Below are 18,595 nucleotides of genomic sequence, written 5' to 3' on the forward strand. Positions count from 1 at the left end.
GGGCACAATGACATATTTTGTCCCATGGTGTCATAAAGTTATAAGTCAGAAAAGAAGTAATAAAGGATTAAAAAGAATATATAATTTTGATCTGGATATTAGGAGGTATAAAAGTAAATATGTTTTGCTGCTTATTTCATTTCATTTATTAGGATAGTTAATCCTGAGTAAAAATCTCAAAAAAAAGTAAGATTTATTTTGTATTAAAAGTTACAAAATAAAATAAAAATATTCTTGGAAAATTCTTACAGAAGTCGGCCGAACAGTTACAACCAAGGCGATATTATTCAAGCTGATATCGGTAGAAGATCTGATTTAATTTTTTTTATTTGCCATGGCTTTGAGAGTGTTCAAAATGAGAGTTTCATTTACACTTTATATGTTTTTACTTTGTAATTTGAGAATTGTGTACAACTTTGTTGGTATATTTTCTTGAGAGTGTAACTCGGTCCATCACAAATATAATAGAAGAAGCGCCTCTTGTCAATTTTGTGGATATTTTTCCAACCAAGCTTGCAAATTATATCTGGTAATGTGTTCCGTATGTGTGAACTCATCGAATTCCTCAGTCATTTTGCAAATAACCGCAGTATACTCCATTAGCTGCGGCATTTCTTTAGATATTTTACCTTTACATCCAAATGCATTTATAAAATAAATTACATTAGAGCAATTAAAGCATAGTCACAATTTTGTGTTTATTTTCGAACAATTAACAATACTCAGAAAATAATTTATTTCTGGCAAAGCGATTCTTCCGCATTAGAAACAATCAGTTTGCTTTCATAATCTGAAAGCCGAGAGCAAACATAAAATACAAGTAATTTTTTTTTTACATTTCTACTATCACCTAGAATAGTTGCGTCTTGGTTACAATGAATCAAACTTATGACATTCAAAATAGATATTTTAGATTTTTTTTTCTGTGCTATTTATTTGTGGTTTTATGATTTAAAACATGTTATGGCTCACAAACTGCCACTAATAGTTGATAAAAATTTTTGTTTATTTTTCTTGATCTGAAACTTTGCGGAAAATGTATGTGCCTATAAGCAAATTTTAAAATGGGTTATTCTGAATATTTGCAAACTTCAAATAGACTAAACAAGCCTTCTAAAAATAATTCACAGTCTTTTTTCTATACTCTTAAATATATCATACAATATAAGTTAGATATTTTTCGGATCACTAGCGAGGGGATTTTCCCTATCTCAGAATCATCCGAATAGACAGTGACAATAGACATACTTTGGTGGGTAAATTCGAGTCAAAATATTAATAATATTAAATTTTTTTTACACCTTAGTTGAAGTACAAAAAATATCTCTGTTGTAAGTGTTTCATTTCAAAGACAGCTAAACCAGTTGCTCCATACAAATTCATAAAAAAAAATAAATAATTGGCGCGTACACTTCTGTTAGGTGCTTGGCCGAGCTCCTCCTCCTATTTGTGGTGTGCGTGTTGGTGTTGTTCCACAAATGGAGGGACCTACAGTTTCAAGCCGACTCCGAACGCCAGATATTTTTATGAGGAGCTTTTTCATGGCAGAAATACACTCGGAGGTTTGCCATTGCCTGCCGAGGGGCGACCGCTATTAGAAAAATGTTTTTTATTAATTTTGCTTTCACCGAGATTCGAACCGACGTCTCTCTGTGAATTCCGAATGGTAATCACGCACCAACCCATTCGGCTACGGCGGCCGCCTATACAAATTCATAGGAATGGGAAATCTCTCTACCCACATTACGGCGAATTTTCCATACAGATATTTGCCATACAATATCAACCTAATAAAATAAATGAAGTTTCTTGATTATTTGAAGTGCCTAACCTTCTTTGCATCAGTAAAAAGTGTTTCCAACAAGTTGACATCGCATGTGTGTGTATGGCTGGTCAAATAATGAATTTATGGAAGAGATAGTTCGGCAATTGTATAATTTCGATAAACGATCCAATGAAATATCTTCTTCATTAATGCGATTTCAAGCCTTTAGATTTGTTTCAAGACGGTGACCGAAAACTGAGGAAAAATTTAAATGAGTAATTTCCAACGCTACGCTGCTATGTAAGGAAGAGCAGAGGAAATTATACTCCAGAAAATATTATTATATTTCATAACTGAATGTAGTATACGAACTACTACACTACTGCGGGAAGTCGCTTCAGCTCGACTACTACTTATTCTGTGGCTTTTTTTTAATACAAAGTTCTTGCATTTTTAATGGGAATAAAGGATTTGCTGGTAGAAGTGCATGCCTCATACCAATAACTATCTAGTATTGAATTTATGTATGTATTTTACTTCTTTTTATTTTAAAATATAAAAAAAAATTGTTATTTTACAAAGCTTACCTAATAATAAATTATCAAGTAACCTCAAGCAAATTCAGCGCTAGCAACAGAGGCTTTCGGCTGAGGCCGTTGTAAATTATTGAAAAGGTTTGGTGTGTGAGGCATAAGTTCGATAAATAAAACTTGTAAATTTACAGTTTTGCACAAGTCACAATGTTATCTTACATTATACTCGTTTGTAAGCACTACTCTAATTTGGCATACTCTTTCCAATGTTTCGGCCAGTATCTCACATATAAATGCTTTGACGTTGTCTTCCAATGCGTTAAATGAAGCAGGCTTGTCTGAATAGACATGAGCTTTAACATAGCCTCACAATCTAAAGGTATTATATCGCACGATCTGGGTGGCCAATTGACAGGTCCCGAACATGAAATAAAATGTTCCCCGAACTCGCCTCTCAACAAGTCCATTGTTACGCGTGCTGTGTGCCATGTGGCACCGTCTTGCTGAAACCACATGTCATGCAAGTCAAGCTCTTGCATTTTGGCCAAAAAATAGATGGATATCATTTCACGGCAGCGCTCACCAATCACAGTTACGTTACGATTTGCAGCATCTTTGAAGAAGTACGGTCCAATGATACCTCCGGTCCACAAGCCGCACCAAACTGTGACCTTTTCTGGATACATTGGTAGCTCTTGCAATTCTCCTGCCTGATCTTTACTCCAAAATCGACAATTCTGCTTATTTACGTACCCGTTGATCCAAAAATGACTTTCGTCACTGAACATAATTTTTCGATAAAAAAGTGGATCTTAAACTTTCTTAACAGAACACGCATTTTTATAATAAAATTCAATGATTTGCAAGCGTTGTCCGTTTTAAGATGTTATATGGTTAAATTATAGACCAAACTGAAGATGTTTGACAGTGAAACAAAACACGAAACGTGCGTCAGCTGTTTAAGCCAACTGTTTAAAAAGATAATAGCTAAAAAATCACCCTTTATTTATATATGTCTGTATGTTAGGATGGCAAAAAACAAAAAACAAAAATTGTTTACGCTGATACTATCCCTAAAGCTTATTTTATGGCCAAAAATTGAGATATCTTTTTTGCAATTTTCAATTTTTACGCATGGGGTCAACGCTTGGAAATTTGCTACTGAGCTCCTATGAAACAATGCACATTTCCGAAGATTTCTTATACAATTTTTACAGATAGATGTTAATTAGTCGCCTCTTTTAATTTTCCTTCTCAATGGTCCACAAAATGATACCCTGTACTTTAGTAACAAAAATATACTGTAAAATAAATTTTATAGAGGCCCTGAAATATATGAAAAATATACAACTTTCTAAGTAAGATAAACAAGTGACTGAATATAAACAACAAATTGTTTAAATTTAGGGGATAGCATAAAAAAAACAGTTTTTGTTTTTGACCATCCTAATGCGTGTGCAAGTACCTATATACGAGTTTCCATTTACCTGTGTGTGGCATATTTCGCGTGTTTATGCCCAATGGTATTTCGGTCCAGCGACTAATGCTGCCTCTGCCTGCAACTCCACCTGCACCAACTGCAGCGGCGCTACCACCTCCGCCTCCACGTCCACGCCTTTGCACTGTCGCCTGCGTCAATGCGTCGGTGCGGCTGATTGACAGCAACGTGTCCAGCGTTTGAATTATTCACTCACTTTAGATACAGTCTCTAAGCAATACTGGCTTGTGCTTTCGGGCCACGGCTACACCGGTCAGTAGTTATGCTTTTAATGGCCGCTTATCGCTACGCTTTAATCACACGCACAATAAAATTTGAGCTGAACCTTTTTCGTATTCTCTCCTTTTATGCTTTTATTTTTCACCTCTGCTCTTTTGTTTTGTAAAATTCTGAATCTTTATTATAGTATGGCGTCGTTGTGATATTTTACATGAATATACATAAACTAGTGAGCGTTGAAAATAACGACGGCGTCTAACGATCAACTGGAAAACTGACTATGCGTCAAATGGCTTATCAGTCAATTTGCTCACTGGTATTTACTCTCGGCTGTTATGGTGACTTTCTGCTTCCACAATCCTGCTCACAACTCTTTTTTCGTCTGTACTGATTTTTCTTCTGTGGCAGTTAACAGATTTTACGCGTTCCACGAATTCATTTAATGAGCTATAATTAGAAATTGGAGCGTTAGTTGGGTATTTGTAAGATTACATAAAAGATACTTTGTACTCTATTGTTGCGTAACAGTTTAAAATAATAGTGAGCATGAAAATTGCTGGCTTTAAAAATACTTTTCTACTACATATTTTATTTTATTTGCTTCTTAGTTTGCTTATATAAAATTTCTGTGTGCTGATTAGTCATGAGTATTTGGTGTCATTGGTTAAATGGACGACAGGTTTGCTCTATCATAGCCGAGTAAATGAATTTTGTACCATCTAAATGGGTTGTTATTGTATATATTGCACATAAGCTGATACTAATAATATTGAAGAGTGCTAGCATTTTTCGAGCTTGTAGTGGCAAGGATCCAATTATTTACGGGTTTGCAAAGTTAAAACGGCCAATGCATTTGAGCGGTAATAACATAACATTTTTGCATAAAAAAGTTCAGTGATTAGTAATAAGCGAATTACTTTGAAGGGGCTAAAGTTAATAGTCAATCTCAGAAATGCGATCATTTCATATTTGCAAAGAATCTTCCAAAGGGCTGGTTGATGGTAAAATGAAATAAAACAAGCTGTGTGCGAGGTGTTAACGAAATTATTGTATTTAATATTTTCGTTTTTACGCAATTATGAGCAGTTTCATAGAAAAAGGAGGTGGTGGAACACATATTTTTCTTAGATTGTAGTTTTGTGGTACTTGAAAAGATTTCAAACTACGTTATGAAATTCTAGATTTGTTTTTAGTTCTGCAAGATATCCTCAGTTGAAAATTTGAAATAAATGCCATTTGTAGGGCCCACGTGTGCCCACTGAGTAGTAAAGTACTTTCTATTGTATAGCACAACATCCGATAAGGCTTGGGCTGTTTGAGAGTATCGTAGGCGATGGAACAAAGAGCTAAATGAGTTCTACCGCAACATATTAGAATGTGATAGCAGTAGAAGAAGACGAAAGATTTTTCCTGTGCGTTAGAAAGATCAGGTGGAGAAGACCTTGGCTTCATTTGGAGTGTCCAACTAGCGCCGGTTAGCATTTTATTAATCTCAGCCGAATTCTCTCAAATCAAGAAGAAGAAGGTTTTTGTCACTTCGCACAAAAATGTCGACTCGTGCGCTCGAGTTAAAAAAAAAACAGAGTAAAGCACCTAAAGTACAAACTGATAATGACCGAGTGAAGTTCAGTTTAAAAGTTTCCTTCGACTGCCCCGTCATTGGGAATTCGGCAACAGGATTCTACTCCCGCATTGTCTGTACGTCGTGGAGTACACTAATGCAGGTGTGAAAGTACCGCAGAACGTGTGAAAGCAGAAGAAAAAAATTTTGCGTATGAAATAAACAGCTTTGGTTTAAGCATAATTAAACTCTTAATTTGGACGGTCATATGGCGTTCATAATTTTCGAGGGGTAGTAAAACTTACACATTTTACTAAAACTTGCGCAAAAGTTCACTTTCTCAATGAAAACCAAAAACAAAAAACACTACTTCTCTGTCAAATTAAAGTGTAATGTAATAAAGGGTGATCAGTTAAGAGGTATCGCATTTTAAATTGAAATAAAACAACGAAAATTCAAACTGAGCAGATTGGGCAATCTTTATTATTTTTGTTTGGAACCATTCATGACATTTATTTTTTACAGATAATCTCTTTCAAGTGTTGGCCACAACTGCATCGCAATTTGGCCATCCCTAAACACCAATTTTGAATGACTCGCTGGAGGACTACGCTCGGTATCTCGTTGGCTTCCAATGCTTCAAACGAAGCTGGTTTATCCACAAAACATTTAGACTTTACATACCGCCACAAATAAAAGTCAAAAGGTGTGACATAACACGATCTTGGTGAAAAATCCACTGGTCCGAGGCGAGAGATAAACGATGACACGGTAAATCCATTGTTTCACGGGCTGTATGCAAAGTAGCGCCGTCTTGTTGGAACCAAATGTTATAGAGATCACTGGCTTCAATTTCCAACATCCGGCATCAAAAAGTCGTTTATCATGGCGCGATAGCGTTCACCATTCAATTGGAGTCAGCTTCGTATTCGAAAAAATATGGGCCAATGATTTCTCCAGCCATAGGCCGCACCAACGTTGTTTTCGATAAATATAATTGGTGTTCTTGAACGGCTTTGAGTTGCTCTTAAACCCAAATATGGAAATTTTGCTTATTAACATAGCCATTAACCCGAAAATAGATCTCATCTATGACCAAGTTAAGTTTTCCTGAGCGCGCGATGAACACTTTTCACAGAACGTCGAATTTCGTAATACAATTTTATGATTTGTAAACGTTGCTGAGGCGTAAGTCTTTCCATGATGAAATGTCAATAAATACTGGAAAAATTGTATTGAAATGTATTTAGCTTGACAGTAGTCACGCGAGATCTGTAAAAAACTCTCTAAGAAAACACTTAATTAATACAAATTTAAATTTAGAGCGGATAATTTAGAGAGGACATATGCATTTATATTTATTTCAAAAAAATCAAGAAAAAGAGGTTGTCTGTAAAGTCGGTTTACTGACGATAGTTTAACGTGATAACGTCATAAGAAAATACTGATTGAATGGTTGCATTTTTCAAAAGAAAATTTTAATTTTATTTGTTTGATAGATATTTTGTATGGATATAGAGAATGCGTTAACATTAACATAACATAATATAACATAACATAACATAACACAACACAACACAACACAACACAACACAACACAACTCAACGCAACACAACACAACACAACATAACATAACATAACATAACATAACATAACATAACATAACATAACATAACATAACATAACATAACATAACATAACATAACATAACATAACATAACATAACATAACATAACATAACATAACATAACATAACATAACATAACATAACATAACATAACATAACATAACATAACATAACATAACATAACATAACATAACATAACATAACATAACATAACATAACATAACATAACATAACATAACATAACATAACATAACATAACATAACATAACATAACATAACATAACATAACATAACATAGCATAACATAACATAACATAACATAACATAACATAACATAACATAACATAACATAACATAACATAACATAACATAACATAACATAACATAACATAACATAACATAACATAACATAACATAACACAACATAACATAACACAACATAACATAATATGACATAACATAACATAACATAACATAACATAACATAACATAACATAACATAACATAACATAACATAACATAACATAACATAACATAACATAACATAACATAACATAACATAACATAACATAACATAACATAACATATCATAAAGCATTCACCAACAGCTTTCATTTGATACCCATATTGTACATACACGTCCGAAGGTTACCCGGGTCCACGTTTTGACCTATATCTCGAGACCCTATCTACCAATAGGTATTCAAACTATACGGAAATCATCTTCAATACCTACTTAACAATGTGTGTAAGTTTGGTTCAATTCGGTTCAAAGACACGGCGGGTCCACGTTTTGGCATATATTTCGAGACCCTAGTCATCAATAGGTATGAAAATTACCCCGTATTAAAGCACTTATCAACAGCTTTCATTTGATACCCATATTGTACATACACAACCAAAGGTTACCCGGGTCCACGTTTTGTTCTATATCTCGAGACCCCAGTCACGGAGCTGCATGAAAAATACTCTGTACTAAAGCATTCTCCAACAGCTTCCATTTGATACCCATATTGTACATACACATCCGAAGGTTACCCGGGTCCACGTTTTGACCTATATCTCGAGCCCTATTTCCAAAATAAAATATAATCCATGTTACTCGTGGATGATGTAGCTTTCGAATGGTGAAAGAATTTTTAAAATCGGTCCAGTAGTTTTGAGCCTATTCATTACAAACAAACAAAGTTTTCCTCTTTATAATATTAGTATAGACAACATATCTTATAAGGTATATGGTAAATATTAAAATACATTTTTTCCTTCATATATAATAAAAAAATTAAAAATATATAATTATTAACATTAAAACAACAGGTATTATTAACAAACTTGGTTTTATTTTAAATTCTTCAAGTGAATCAAATTAATAATAATCAATAAGAAGGCATATGCAAATACAAACACGTGAACTTATATATGTACATATGCGCATATACATACATATATACGCTCACTTAAGTAGGAGAGAGCAAGATGTCGAACGTTGCCGTTCGTTTGCTTTGTTTGCTTTGTCGTTCGTTCCGCGCTTTCGCTTGCAGTTCATGCAATGCAATGAGCAAGGTAACGGCAATGAGCAAGGTAACTACATATGAGCAAGGTAACACTAATGAGCAAGGTAACACTAAAGAGCAAGGTAACACTAAAGAGCAAGGTAACACTAATGAGCAAGTAACACTAATGAGCAAGGTAACGACACATTTTTTCGTGCGTGCAGCCTGTTAAATCGAATTATAAGACGTTATCACGTCAAAACATGATTTCACACTGATTACTAAAACTAAATAATATTACTTACTTACTACTGTGGGCAAAAAGTAAGGTGAATTTGGTTTTAAATTAAAAAACTTTATTTATTCTTGTAAATCAATTTCATCCCCTTCAAAATAATCCCCTCTCGATGAAATACACTTATGCCAACGATTTTTCCAATCCCCAAAACACGCCAAATAATCCTTTTCCGGTATAGCCATCAGCACCTTCTTCGATTCAGCTTTTATCTCCTCAATCGACTCGAAACGCGTTGCCCGGAGTGGTCTCTTGAGTTTTGGGAATAGCCAGAAGCCACACGGAGCCAAATCAGGCGAATACGGTGGTCACGAAGAACGAGTGCAGTGTGAGACGGTGCATTATCGTGATGCAAAAACCAAGAGTTGGTGGGCCATAATTCTGGTCTTTTTAGACGAATTGCTTCACGTAAACGACGCATAACGCTCAAATAATATTCCTTATTAACAGTTTGGCCAGGTGGAAGGAATTCATAATGCACCACAGCACGAAAATCCAAAAAAACTGTCATCATGACCATTATTTTTGAACGACTTTGACGTGCTCTTTTCGGTCTGGCCTCGCCTTTAGCACAATATTCGCTTGATTGGTCGGTTGTTTCAGGGTCGTAAGCATAAATCCAAGCCTCATCTCCCGTAATGATGCATTTGAGCTTGTCCTGATAGTCAGAAAGCATTGTTTCACACACATTAACGCGACCCCACTTTTTTCCAAGAAATTGAGCGTTTTCGGTACCAAACGAGATTTGTCTTTTCATAGGCCCAAATGGTCTTCCAAAATGGTTTTCACAGATCCTTCTGATATTCCGATCATATCAGTGAGGTCTTTAACAGTCAACCGACGATTTTTGAGCACTAACTCCTTCACTTTATTGACGTGTTGGTCATCTGTTGACGTCTATGGTCGTCCGGAGCGCTCCAAGTCATCAACACATTCTCGACCCTCTTTGAAGTCTTTGGTCGAGTCACCAAATGCCTTCTGCAACATGCTAAACGTTTCCGCAGCCGAAATTTCATTCCGCAAACAAAATTTGATGGCACTTCTCTGCTCAATCAAATCAGACATTGTAAAAATCGAAAAATGCACTCTTGGTCGTTTGGTAAACACAAACGTAAATATATTACTGATAATGACATTCACATGAAAGTTTTCCCCGAATGTTACTAACAGTGCTGCCAACTCATGAAAAAAATAACTAGAGCGAAATTTTAATCTCGCGAAGTTTGACAAATAAATTCACCCTACTTTTTGCCCACAGTAGTACATAGATCAGAGGCGGAGAGAGAAATACCTGTGTAGATTTTTCCGATATAAGTTTTTTTATTTTTAATTACATATTTTTTTTGGAAGAGTCTTTTTGAGTTGCACTTAAGAAGAATCCATAAAAATCCCTTTTAAAATTTCAATCTGAAAATCAAATTAGTTGATATCATAAAGAAAAGCAAGCACTTTGATAGCCATATGAAATTAATAATTGGCATGTAAATCCTTCAAACAACGAGTAAATGAATTTTCGGGAAAAATTTTCACTTATTTGTTAGTGAAAGCAAGAAATATTTTCTTACTTAGCAGTAGGAGGCACATAACTCACTTAGCTTATTTGCAGAAAACATTCGTCAAGCTGGAAACTTCATTAAAGTTTTAATTAAAATTTCAGAGCCGCGCAGAAATTTCGATGCATGATTTTTTTGAACTTTGCTTTGCTTCATTGTGATTTTTATTTCAATGAATTTGCAATTCATGAACTATCACCAAAAAATAAAAACGAAAACTAAAGAAAAAATATATATCGCAACTGTCGAAAATGATAATAATATCTGCTGAAAGGCCATAATTAATTTGCACCATCACTCAGTGAGCTAATTGTCGATTTGAATAATGTATTAAGTTGGACGCCTTGTTTCTGTTTTTATAATATACATTTTTGAATATTCGATTTATTCGGTATTTAAAAATGCACGCAAAAGTAATAAATGAAAGATTTACATACACACACGAAAGGCATGGCAACCTGAGCGAAGATAACTATAATTATGTTAGATTTCATAAATATGAGTATGTATGCATGTGCACACATACACACAAATCGTGAACTTCCCTTTTCTCGCTATCCCCCCGCACCGTGACGGCCCTGTCATGCTAACCCACAAAAAAGCAAAACAAAAAATATATTGTAATTTAACCAAAATATTTTCTGCTTCTCTTCAAAGTAGTTGCTGTTATTGTGCTTCTGGTACTGCTCGCCCTGATAAATGGCCGCTTCCCAAGTAGTGCGCAGTTAAAAAATTAACTTTTAATCTAAAATATTATGATTAAGCAGTTAATTTGTTTGTATGCCCGATTGAAGAGGCTCCATAGCCCCTGTGTTGTGTGAGAAAGGCGCTAGACTCACTCGCCAGTAGCTTCGTTACGGTAATAAGCTCATAAGCGTTTGTGCGTTGTGGTGCCCAGCGTGGCGTATTAAACGCAGCAGAATAAACCAAAAGCGGAATACAAAATTATATACCCATTATACACATATTATTCATTCATAAAAACCAAAATCTGACTAAATAACAGAAACAACAACAACATCTGAAGCATTCACTTTTGTATGCGTAGATACCTGCTGTTTCGCTTTAGTTCTTTTTTTTTGTTTGTTTATTTTGGAACAGTTGACCTCAAATTGGTGCTAAGCTGTGGCATAAACTGTGAACCTTCATCAATGGAGTTTCTGTATGTGTATGTGTTGCTTTGGTAGATGTCCATATCTTAATATGCTTCACCAAATGACAAATCAATTAACTGCCACAGAGATTTCGAAATTAAAGCGTTGTTGTTCGTGTTGATTGCATTGCCGGATTAACGGAAATTAGTCAAAGTCTATAATAATTTAGTTGGAATAAGAAGCAACGCTTTTAATTTAACCATTCATGCTTTGGTGTTCGTGAGACTTGTTTCCCAGCTTCTTTTTCCACTTTTGCTGTCAGCCAATGCAGATATCGCCGGCGTAACGGGTAATTTTTCTAAATCAAGTTTTTTTTTTCAATTATAATAATATACATTATTATCAGCCGCTAATTATGGAAAATTATATTATTACCGTGATGTCTTCTTTTGAAGATATAAGACAGAGAGAGTTATGGGAAAAAGATACAAAAAAGAGCATATCATAACTAGCTTTATCGGGGTGAATTGCTACGGTTGAATTTTGTTTTTATTGGTTTGCACCGATTCTACTAAAAATAGAAACAGCGCAGCTATCGCATTGTAAATGTCAGATATTATCACTTTGTTCTGAACAAATGGAATAAACCTGCGAAAATATTAAAATTTCATAAACTTTTTGACCACCTTTGCAAGATCTATCATATCCTTTTATTGCACAATTTCTATTCTTGCGACTTATGACGCCTATAAGTCGATATGAAGGAAATAGTTATTCCCCTGTATAGGCGTATTCAAATTTTACTTATTTCAGCCAAAGCTTAGCCCCAGTGCTTGTCACCACCAAATAAGTGTCACTCAGTACTGCTCTGAGCTAAAAGAACTATAAATACTACATATTTTTCAAAATATGTCGATGCGAGCATCCACCCAGCAGGTCAATTATATCAAGCTATGTTTATCCATGTAAGAAATAAAACTGGTCAAGTACTCGAGCCGAGCGCCATCTAGGTGTCATCAGAAAATATTGTTATGAAAATATGTATGAGCTTAGTCGGACCATACGTGAGATTTTATATAAAATATTTCGCCGTCAGTGCCATTTTGAGAGTAATATTTTCTAGGTAAGAAGTAACCTGTAACTTGCTCGGAAAATTCCATCATCTATCAGTGGAAACGGAGTGGTCTTATCAACTGTATGTGTATTCCCTTACCCTCCCTACATCATTCACAATGACTTTTATAAGTAATATTTTCAATGCGATTAGTGTAATTGCTGCCATTTAAGTAGCTAGAGTTATATTAGTTATAATAATGTAAATGTAAAGAAAAGCACTCACACAATAATTTCACATAATTTTTGTTTTTTGAAAAAGCAGCTGAAGTAACGCCCATTGACCAGATATAAATCTTAGTTTCTCCGTTAACGTAGATCCGCTTATCGTGAGAACAATCTTGTCGGGGTCACATCTTTTGATTAATATTAGATATGTTCATCTGAAACGCAAGTTCATTCTTGTTGCGAGTAGCACAGACAGGCTAGTACGAGCAAGTGTCTGGATTTCGGGTCCTTCCTGTAGTTCAGCAGAACTCCTCACACGTGGGGCTAGTGCCGAAAAGTCCACTTACTAGAAATCAACACGCGTACCAGAGTGGAAAATCATGTGAATCAGCCTTACACGATCTTGTTAGCAAGATTAATGCCGGGCTGGAAGCTGACGAATACACAAAGGGCGTGTTGGTGGACATTGAGGAGGCTTTTGATAATGCCACTTTCGGCTCGATATGTTCTTCTGCCGAACAACACGGAGTTAATCAAACCATTGTAAAATGGATATATTCCATGCTCTCTGAGAGGTTGTTAACCGCCGGTGAGAACAGTGACGAACTAATCACCATCAGTGCCAAGCAAGGATGTCCCCAAGGGGACCACCGCTCCTGTGGTGCTTGGTCGTAGACTCTCTACTAGAGGAGATGCAGGAACTCGGTTTTCATGTCGAAGATTATGCGAACGATGTCTGAGCGCTAACATCGGTTAAGTCCCTAAGGAAGCTTTGCACGAAAGTGCAGAGGATTTAGGACAAAATCGATGACTGGTGCACAAGGTCTTCCCGTTAATCCGAACCAAACAAACATAGTCTTGTTTCCGAGAAAACGGAAATTGGATGGACTCAGTCTTCCAACACTGAAAGGTGTGACACTTGATCTCTCCGATGAAGTTAAATATTTAGGACTAATCTTGGATAAGAAACTGACTTGGCAGACACACGTTTCACTGAAGGTGAATCGCGCATTAAAGATTTTTCAGCAATGCCACAGAGCCTTTGGTAAAACCTGAGGTCTGAAACCTGGTGTGGTCCTATGGGTCTTAAGATATAACAGGAAGACTCCATAAATATGGTTTCTGACACGAATACACAACTTCCACTGTTTTTGGCACCTAAAGACGACCTGATACCCACATTTTCATTGGGAAGGAAATTTGATGTCAGATTTCTGTTGCGAGAGTAATGGAGCAATCCAGAATGCATTCAGGGAGGTCTGAAGGATATTTTCCTTACCGATGGGTACAAGAATGAAATAGGGTTTGGAGCCGGATGGTACTTAAACGATAGTAATAAGTATCACTATGCTATGGGGAAATGACAACTGTTTTCGAAACGGATGTTTTTGCCATCCTTATATGGGTTCCAGGACACTCCGGTGTTCAAGGAAACGAAATCGCCGATGAATTGGTCAACTGTGGATCAGCGGCTCCCCCACAAGCGCCAGAACCAATAATCTGAATCAGTTCCGCAGGAATCATGAATTGGATCAGCGATTATGTATGCAATCTACATAAAGAGCGATGATCCGGTCTAGAACGCTGCAGAACTGCAAAGTGTTTAGTGACAAGTCCGAACAGAAAACTGTCAAACTTTCTACTAAAACTTGGAAGGAACGACGTTCGGTTGATGGTCGGTATTATTACAGGACACAGCACATGGGGTAGGCATATGACCACCATTGGAATCATTGAGGACCCAGAGTCTGTGCCTGTCGTGCTTGGAGGAGGCTGATAGCACTGAGCACTTTCTCTGTGAGTGTCCTGCCTTTGCTAGAGCACGGTCTGAGTGTTTTGGGAGCCACCAAACCTTGGCTCAACCTTTTCAAATTTTAATTTTGAACTTTTTCTGTATTCATTTAGAAATACTGGCTGAATATAAGAGAGAAACTGCAGTATGTATGTGTGCCATGAGATAGAAGGCGCCTTCCATTCACTGCTTCTCTGCTCGCTATGTTTGAGCTCTGATCGCTTGACAAAAAAATTGCATGTGAAAGCAACAACGAAGTTATCGAGTAAGATTCGCCGTTAGTGAGTTTGTTTATACCTTATAAAACTAGAATAACTCTTAAACAATATTCTTTGTAGAGAGTTTCATTAGACTGCGTTCATACAGGGATACTGTTGTTGCTTTAACTTTCCGAATTCGCTTTTGATGTTCCCGACGTGCTCACACATCTTACAAGTGTTCGTTTTTAGTCTACAGCCAACAGCAGAATTGAGAAGAACGAGAGCACAAAGGGTTTTGACAGAGCACGACCATCACAAATAACGAGTTGATGCAACAAATGTTTCGCTGTGTAAGCGTGGACTTACTCATTACAGCTCCTTTACACCGCTACCAACCTGATGGCTTCATTGAATTATTATTTTTTTATTCTCTGAATTACTTAAGCATGTCGGTTTCAGTGTATCTAACAGATTCTTGTGCTTCTATCGCCGCTTAATTGTACTTAGGCTGAAGCTATTTTTTCTGGTCAAGCTCCATTACAAGAGCCCTCACTAAATATATAAAATCCCAAAAAAGTGGAATATTGAATTTTCTAATAATGTTCTATGTATTCATAGTGTAATTTTTTTCTTTTAACCATATTAACTTTATTCTAGTTTGTATTTTTTTTCTTATAAACTCAACAAACACTGAATTAAATGGAATTGAATTTAGTCATCCAGTATATCCGCAAACTTTTGTACTCTAGTACCGATTGTAAGATTGTAAAAAATTTAAATTAAAGTATGAATTTTCATGCGATTGCTTTGAATTGCTAGTCATATGGATGAAAAAATGTGTGCAAAGGTTAATGGATTAAAATTATGGCTCACGGTAGATTAGGTGAAGATGGTTGCCAAACAGAGTGAACACGAAGAAATTGAATTCATCCTTTGTAATACAATTGCATCCCTTGCAAGGTTTAGTTCAAATTCAAGTGTAGAATTAAGGAAATGTTAATGGTCAATGTTAATGGTCAATGTGCAATTATGTCAAGAACGCATTAAGCAGAAATCAACAGTTTTTTATTTCGAGCTCTATTAAAGAAGGCACTAAAATACATTTGAATAAGATGTTTCCCAGATATATAAGAATTTGGCCAAACTTTAACATTTCACACCAATATAAGAATTTGTAACACCTTCCTCGGCAGCTAATAGCATTAGCAATACAAAGACTAATCGGGCATATAAATCAGATGACCGCCTACATCAAGCCATCAAATCTACAGTAATAAAACGCTTTAAAGCGCTGGATAATGTCCCAAATGACTTGAATAATAAAATTATAATAATCATAAAAGTATAAAGGAATAGAATACAAGTGAAGAATAAAGGTAAATCCGTTGAAATGACTTGTTGACGAAACAAAGCCACAATTAACACAATTTTCGAAAACTTCAAAAGACCAAATTCGTATGTTGCTGAACATATTTTCTTGAAAGAAACCACCATCATAATTACTATGCTATACTATGAATGTTATGTGCTATTACTGATTGTTTGGCGTTGTCGTAGAGCGTCAAAAGATGTTATTTGCATAAATTAAACGCTGTCGCATTTATACGATCATTCGATCGGTAGACGGAACGAAGAAGAGCACTGCAGAGCGGATGGATTGACCCAAAACTTTGATGTGTTTTTCGGTTGGTGGCAGAGAGGCCAGCACAATAGATCGCACGGTCGATCGATTATGATGCACGGCCCGTGGGAAAAAGTTGTCACAAGCACGCGAAGCGACAGGTTGGAGACGCTACTGCTGCTTTCCTGGTAGAGCTGCTATCGTCATGGCCTCCTTTTGAGCGATGAGCAGATATTCGATATTCATAAAATATTACAAACGATTTGGTCAATGGCCGGCCGGGTTTGGTTGACACAAAGCAGCAGAAGGTAGCAAATCGAAACGATGTAGGTATAATAAATGTTTGTTGTTTTTTTTTGTTTATTGGTGCTGCTCGTGTAGCAAGTAGTTAATTAATTAGCGATTTGGTATTCATAAACACTTTATTATTATTACTCTGTTTCTCATTTGCCTCTTTGCTCTCTTCGTCCTCTTTAGCTAATGCAAATCAAATTGAATGCAAATCGTCTTTTAAAGTTTCTTTCATACTGCAAACAAATCGTATTGTTAACAAAGACAAGCACACAGTAATAATATTGTAGTAACAACGAACATGACAGCAGAAATGGTAAATAAATGCAAATTGTTGAGATTTATGAAATGTCCGGTGATTTAATTACAGGGTGCGCAAAATAGTTTTCAGCCATTGAAACTTCTTAGACTCAATGTGACGCGAGCTTTATTTTAATTTGCTTAATTTATCATAATTTTAATTAGTTTTATTTTATTTTGCCTTTTTATTTCATTTCACTCTACTATACTTATTTGTACTTTAATTTGTTACATTTTATTTTAATTTGTTTTTGTTTGTATGGCGTAATTTAATTGCATTTTATTTTATTATTTTTATTTAATTTGGTTTATTTTGATTCATTTCATATTATTTTTGATATTTAAATTTTTTATTTTGATTATTATAATAGGACTATGAATAAGTTCGTGCGGTTTTTTTTTCGAAATTTGAAACTTTATTGACGTAAAATGGTTACAAATTTAATATTCAAAATATTGTCCATCGCTTACTACTACTTTTTCCCATCTTTCTGGCAATTCACGGATTCCCTTTGTGAAAAATTCGGTCGGTTTTGCCGCAATCCACGAATCGATCCATTTTTTGACTTCATCGTAATTACGGAAGTGCTGGTCAGCCAGGCCATGTTGCATCGATCGGAAGAGATAGTAATCGGATGGCGCAAGGTCTGGACTATACGGCGGGTGGGGTAGGACATCCCATTTGAGCGTTTCTAAGTATGTTTTGACCACTTGTGCAACATGTGGCCGAGCATTGTCATGTTGCAAAATAACTTTGTCGTGTCTATCGGCGTATTGCGGCCGTTTTTCTCGCAGTGCTCGGCTCAAACGCATCAATTGTCGTCGGTAGACATCCCCCGTAATCGTTTCATTCGGTTTCAGTAGCTCATAATACACAACACCCAGCTGGTCCCACCAGATACACAGCATAACCTTCAGGCCATGAATATTCTGCGCCGACGTCGATGTTGAAGCATGGCCAGGGTATCCATACGTTGCCCGACGTTTTGGATTGTCGTAATGGACCCACTTTTCATCGCCAGTCACAATTCGATGCAAAAAACCCTTTCTTTTGTGCCGTTGAAGCAGTTGTTCGCATGCCATAAAACGGCGTTCAACGTCTCTTGGCTTCAATTCATACGGCACCCAATGGCCTACCTTTCGGATCATTCCCATGGCTTTTAAACGTTTGGAAATGGTTGATTGATCAACTCCCAAAGTTTTTGCAACCTCTTCTTGCGTTTGAGCCGGATCTTGATCGAGCAATTCCTCCAATTCGGTATCCATGAACTTTGGCGGCGCACCCTCGCGTTCTTCGTCTTCCAAGCCAAAATCACCACTTTTAAAGCGTGCAAACCACTTCTGGCACGTTCGCTCAGATAGAGCATGCTCACCATAAACTTCCACCAAGATACGATGACTTTCGGCTGCTTTTTTCTTCATATTAAAATAATGAAGAAGAATTCCCCGCAAAAACACATTATTTGGCACG

General features: G+C 36.2%; 1 protein-coding gene across 1 annotated transcript in view; it reads right to left on the reverse strand.

Moving 5' to 3' along the window:
- Window positions 1-18,595, reverse strand: part of LOC128868042 (paired box pox-neuro protein-like) — a 57,786-nt gene that overhangs the window by 25,082 nt on the left and 14,109 nt on the right. Inside the window, 1 exon segment of the mRNA XM_054109763.1 lies at window positions 3,786-4,462. Coding sequence (XP_053965738.1) covers window positions 3,786-3,798 — 13 coding nt within the window. The 5' untranslated portion in view covers window positions 3,799-4,462.

Source organism: Anastrepha ludens, chromosome 6, assembly GCF_028408465.1.
Source record: "Anastrepha ludens isolate Willacy chromosome 6, idAnaLude1.1, whole genome shotgun sequence".
NCBI classification, from domain to species: domain Eukaryota; kingdom Metazoa; phylum Arthropoda; class Insecta; order Diptera; family Tephritidae; genus Anastrepha; species Anastrepha ludens.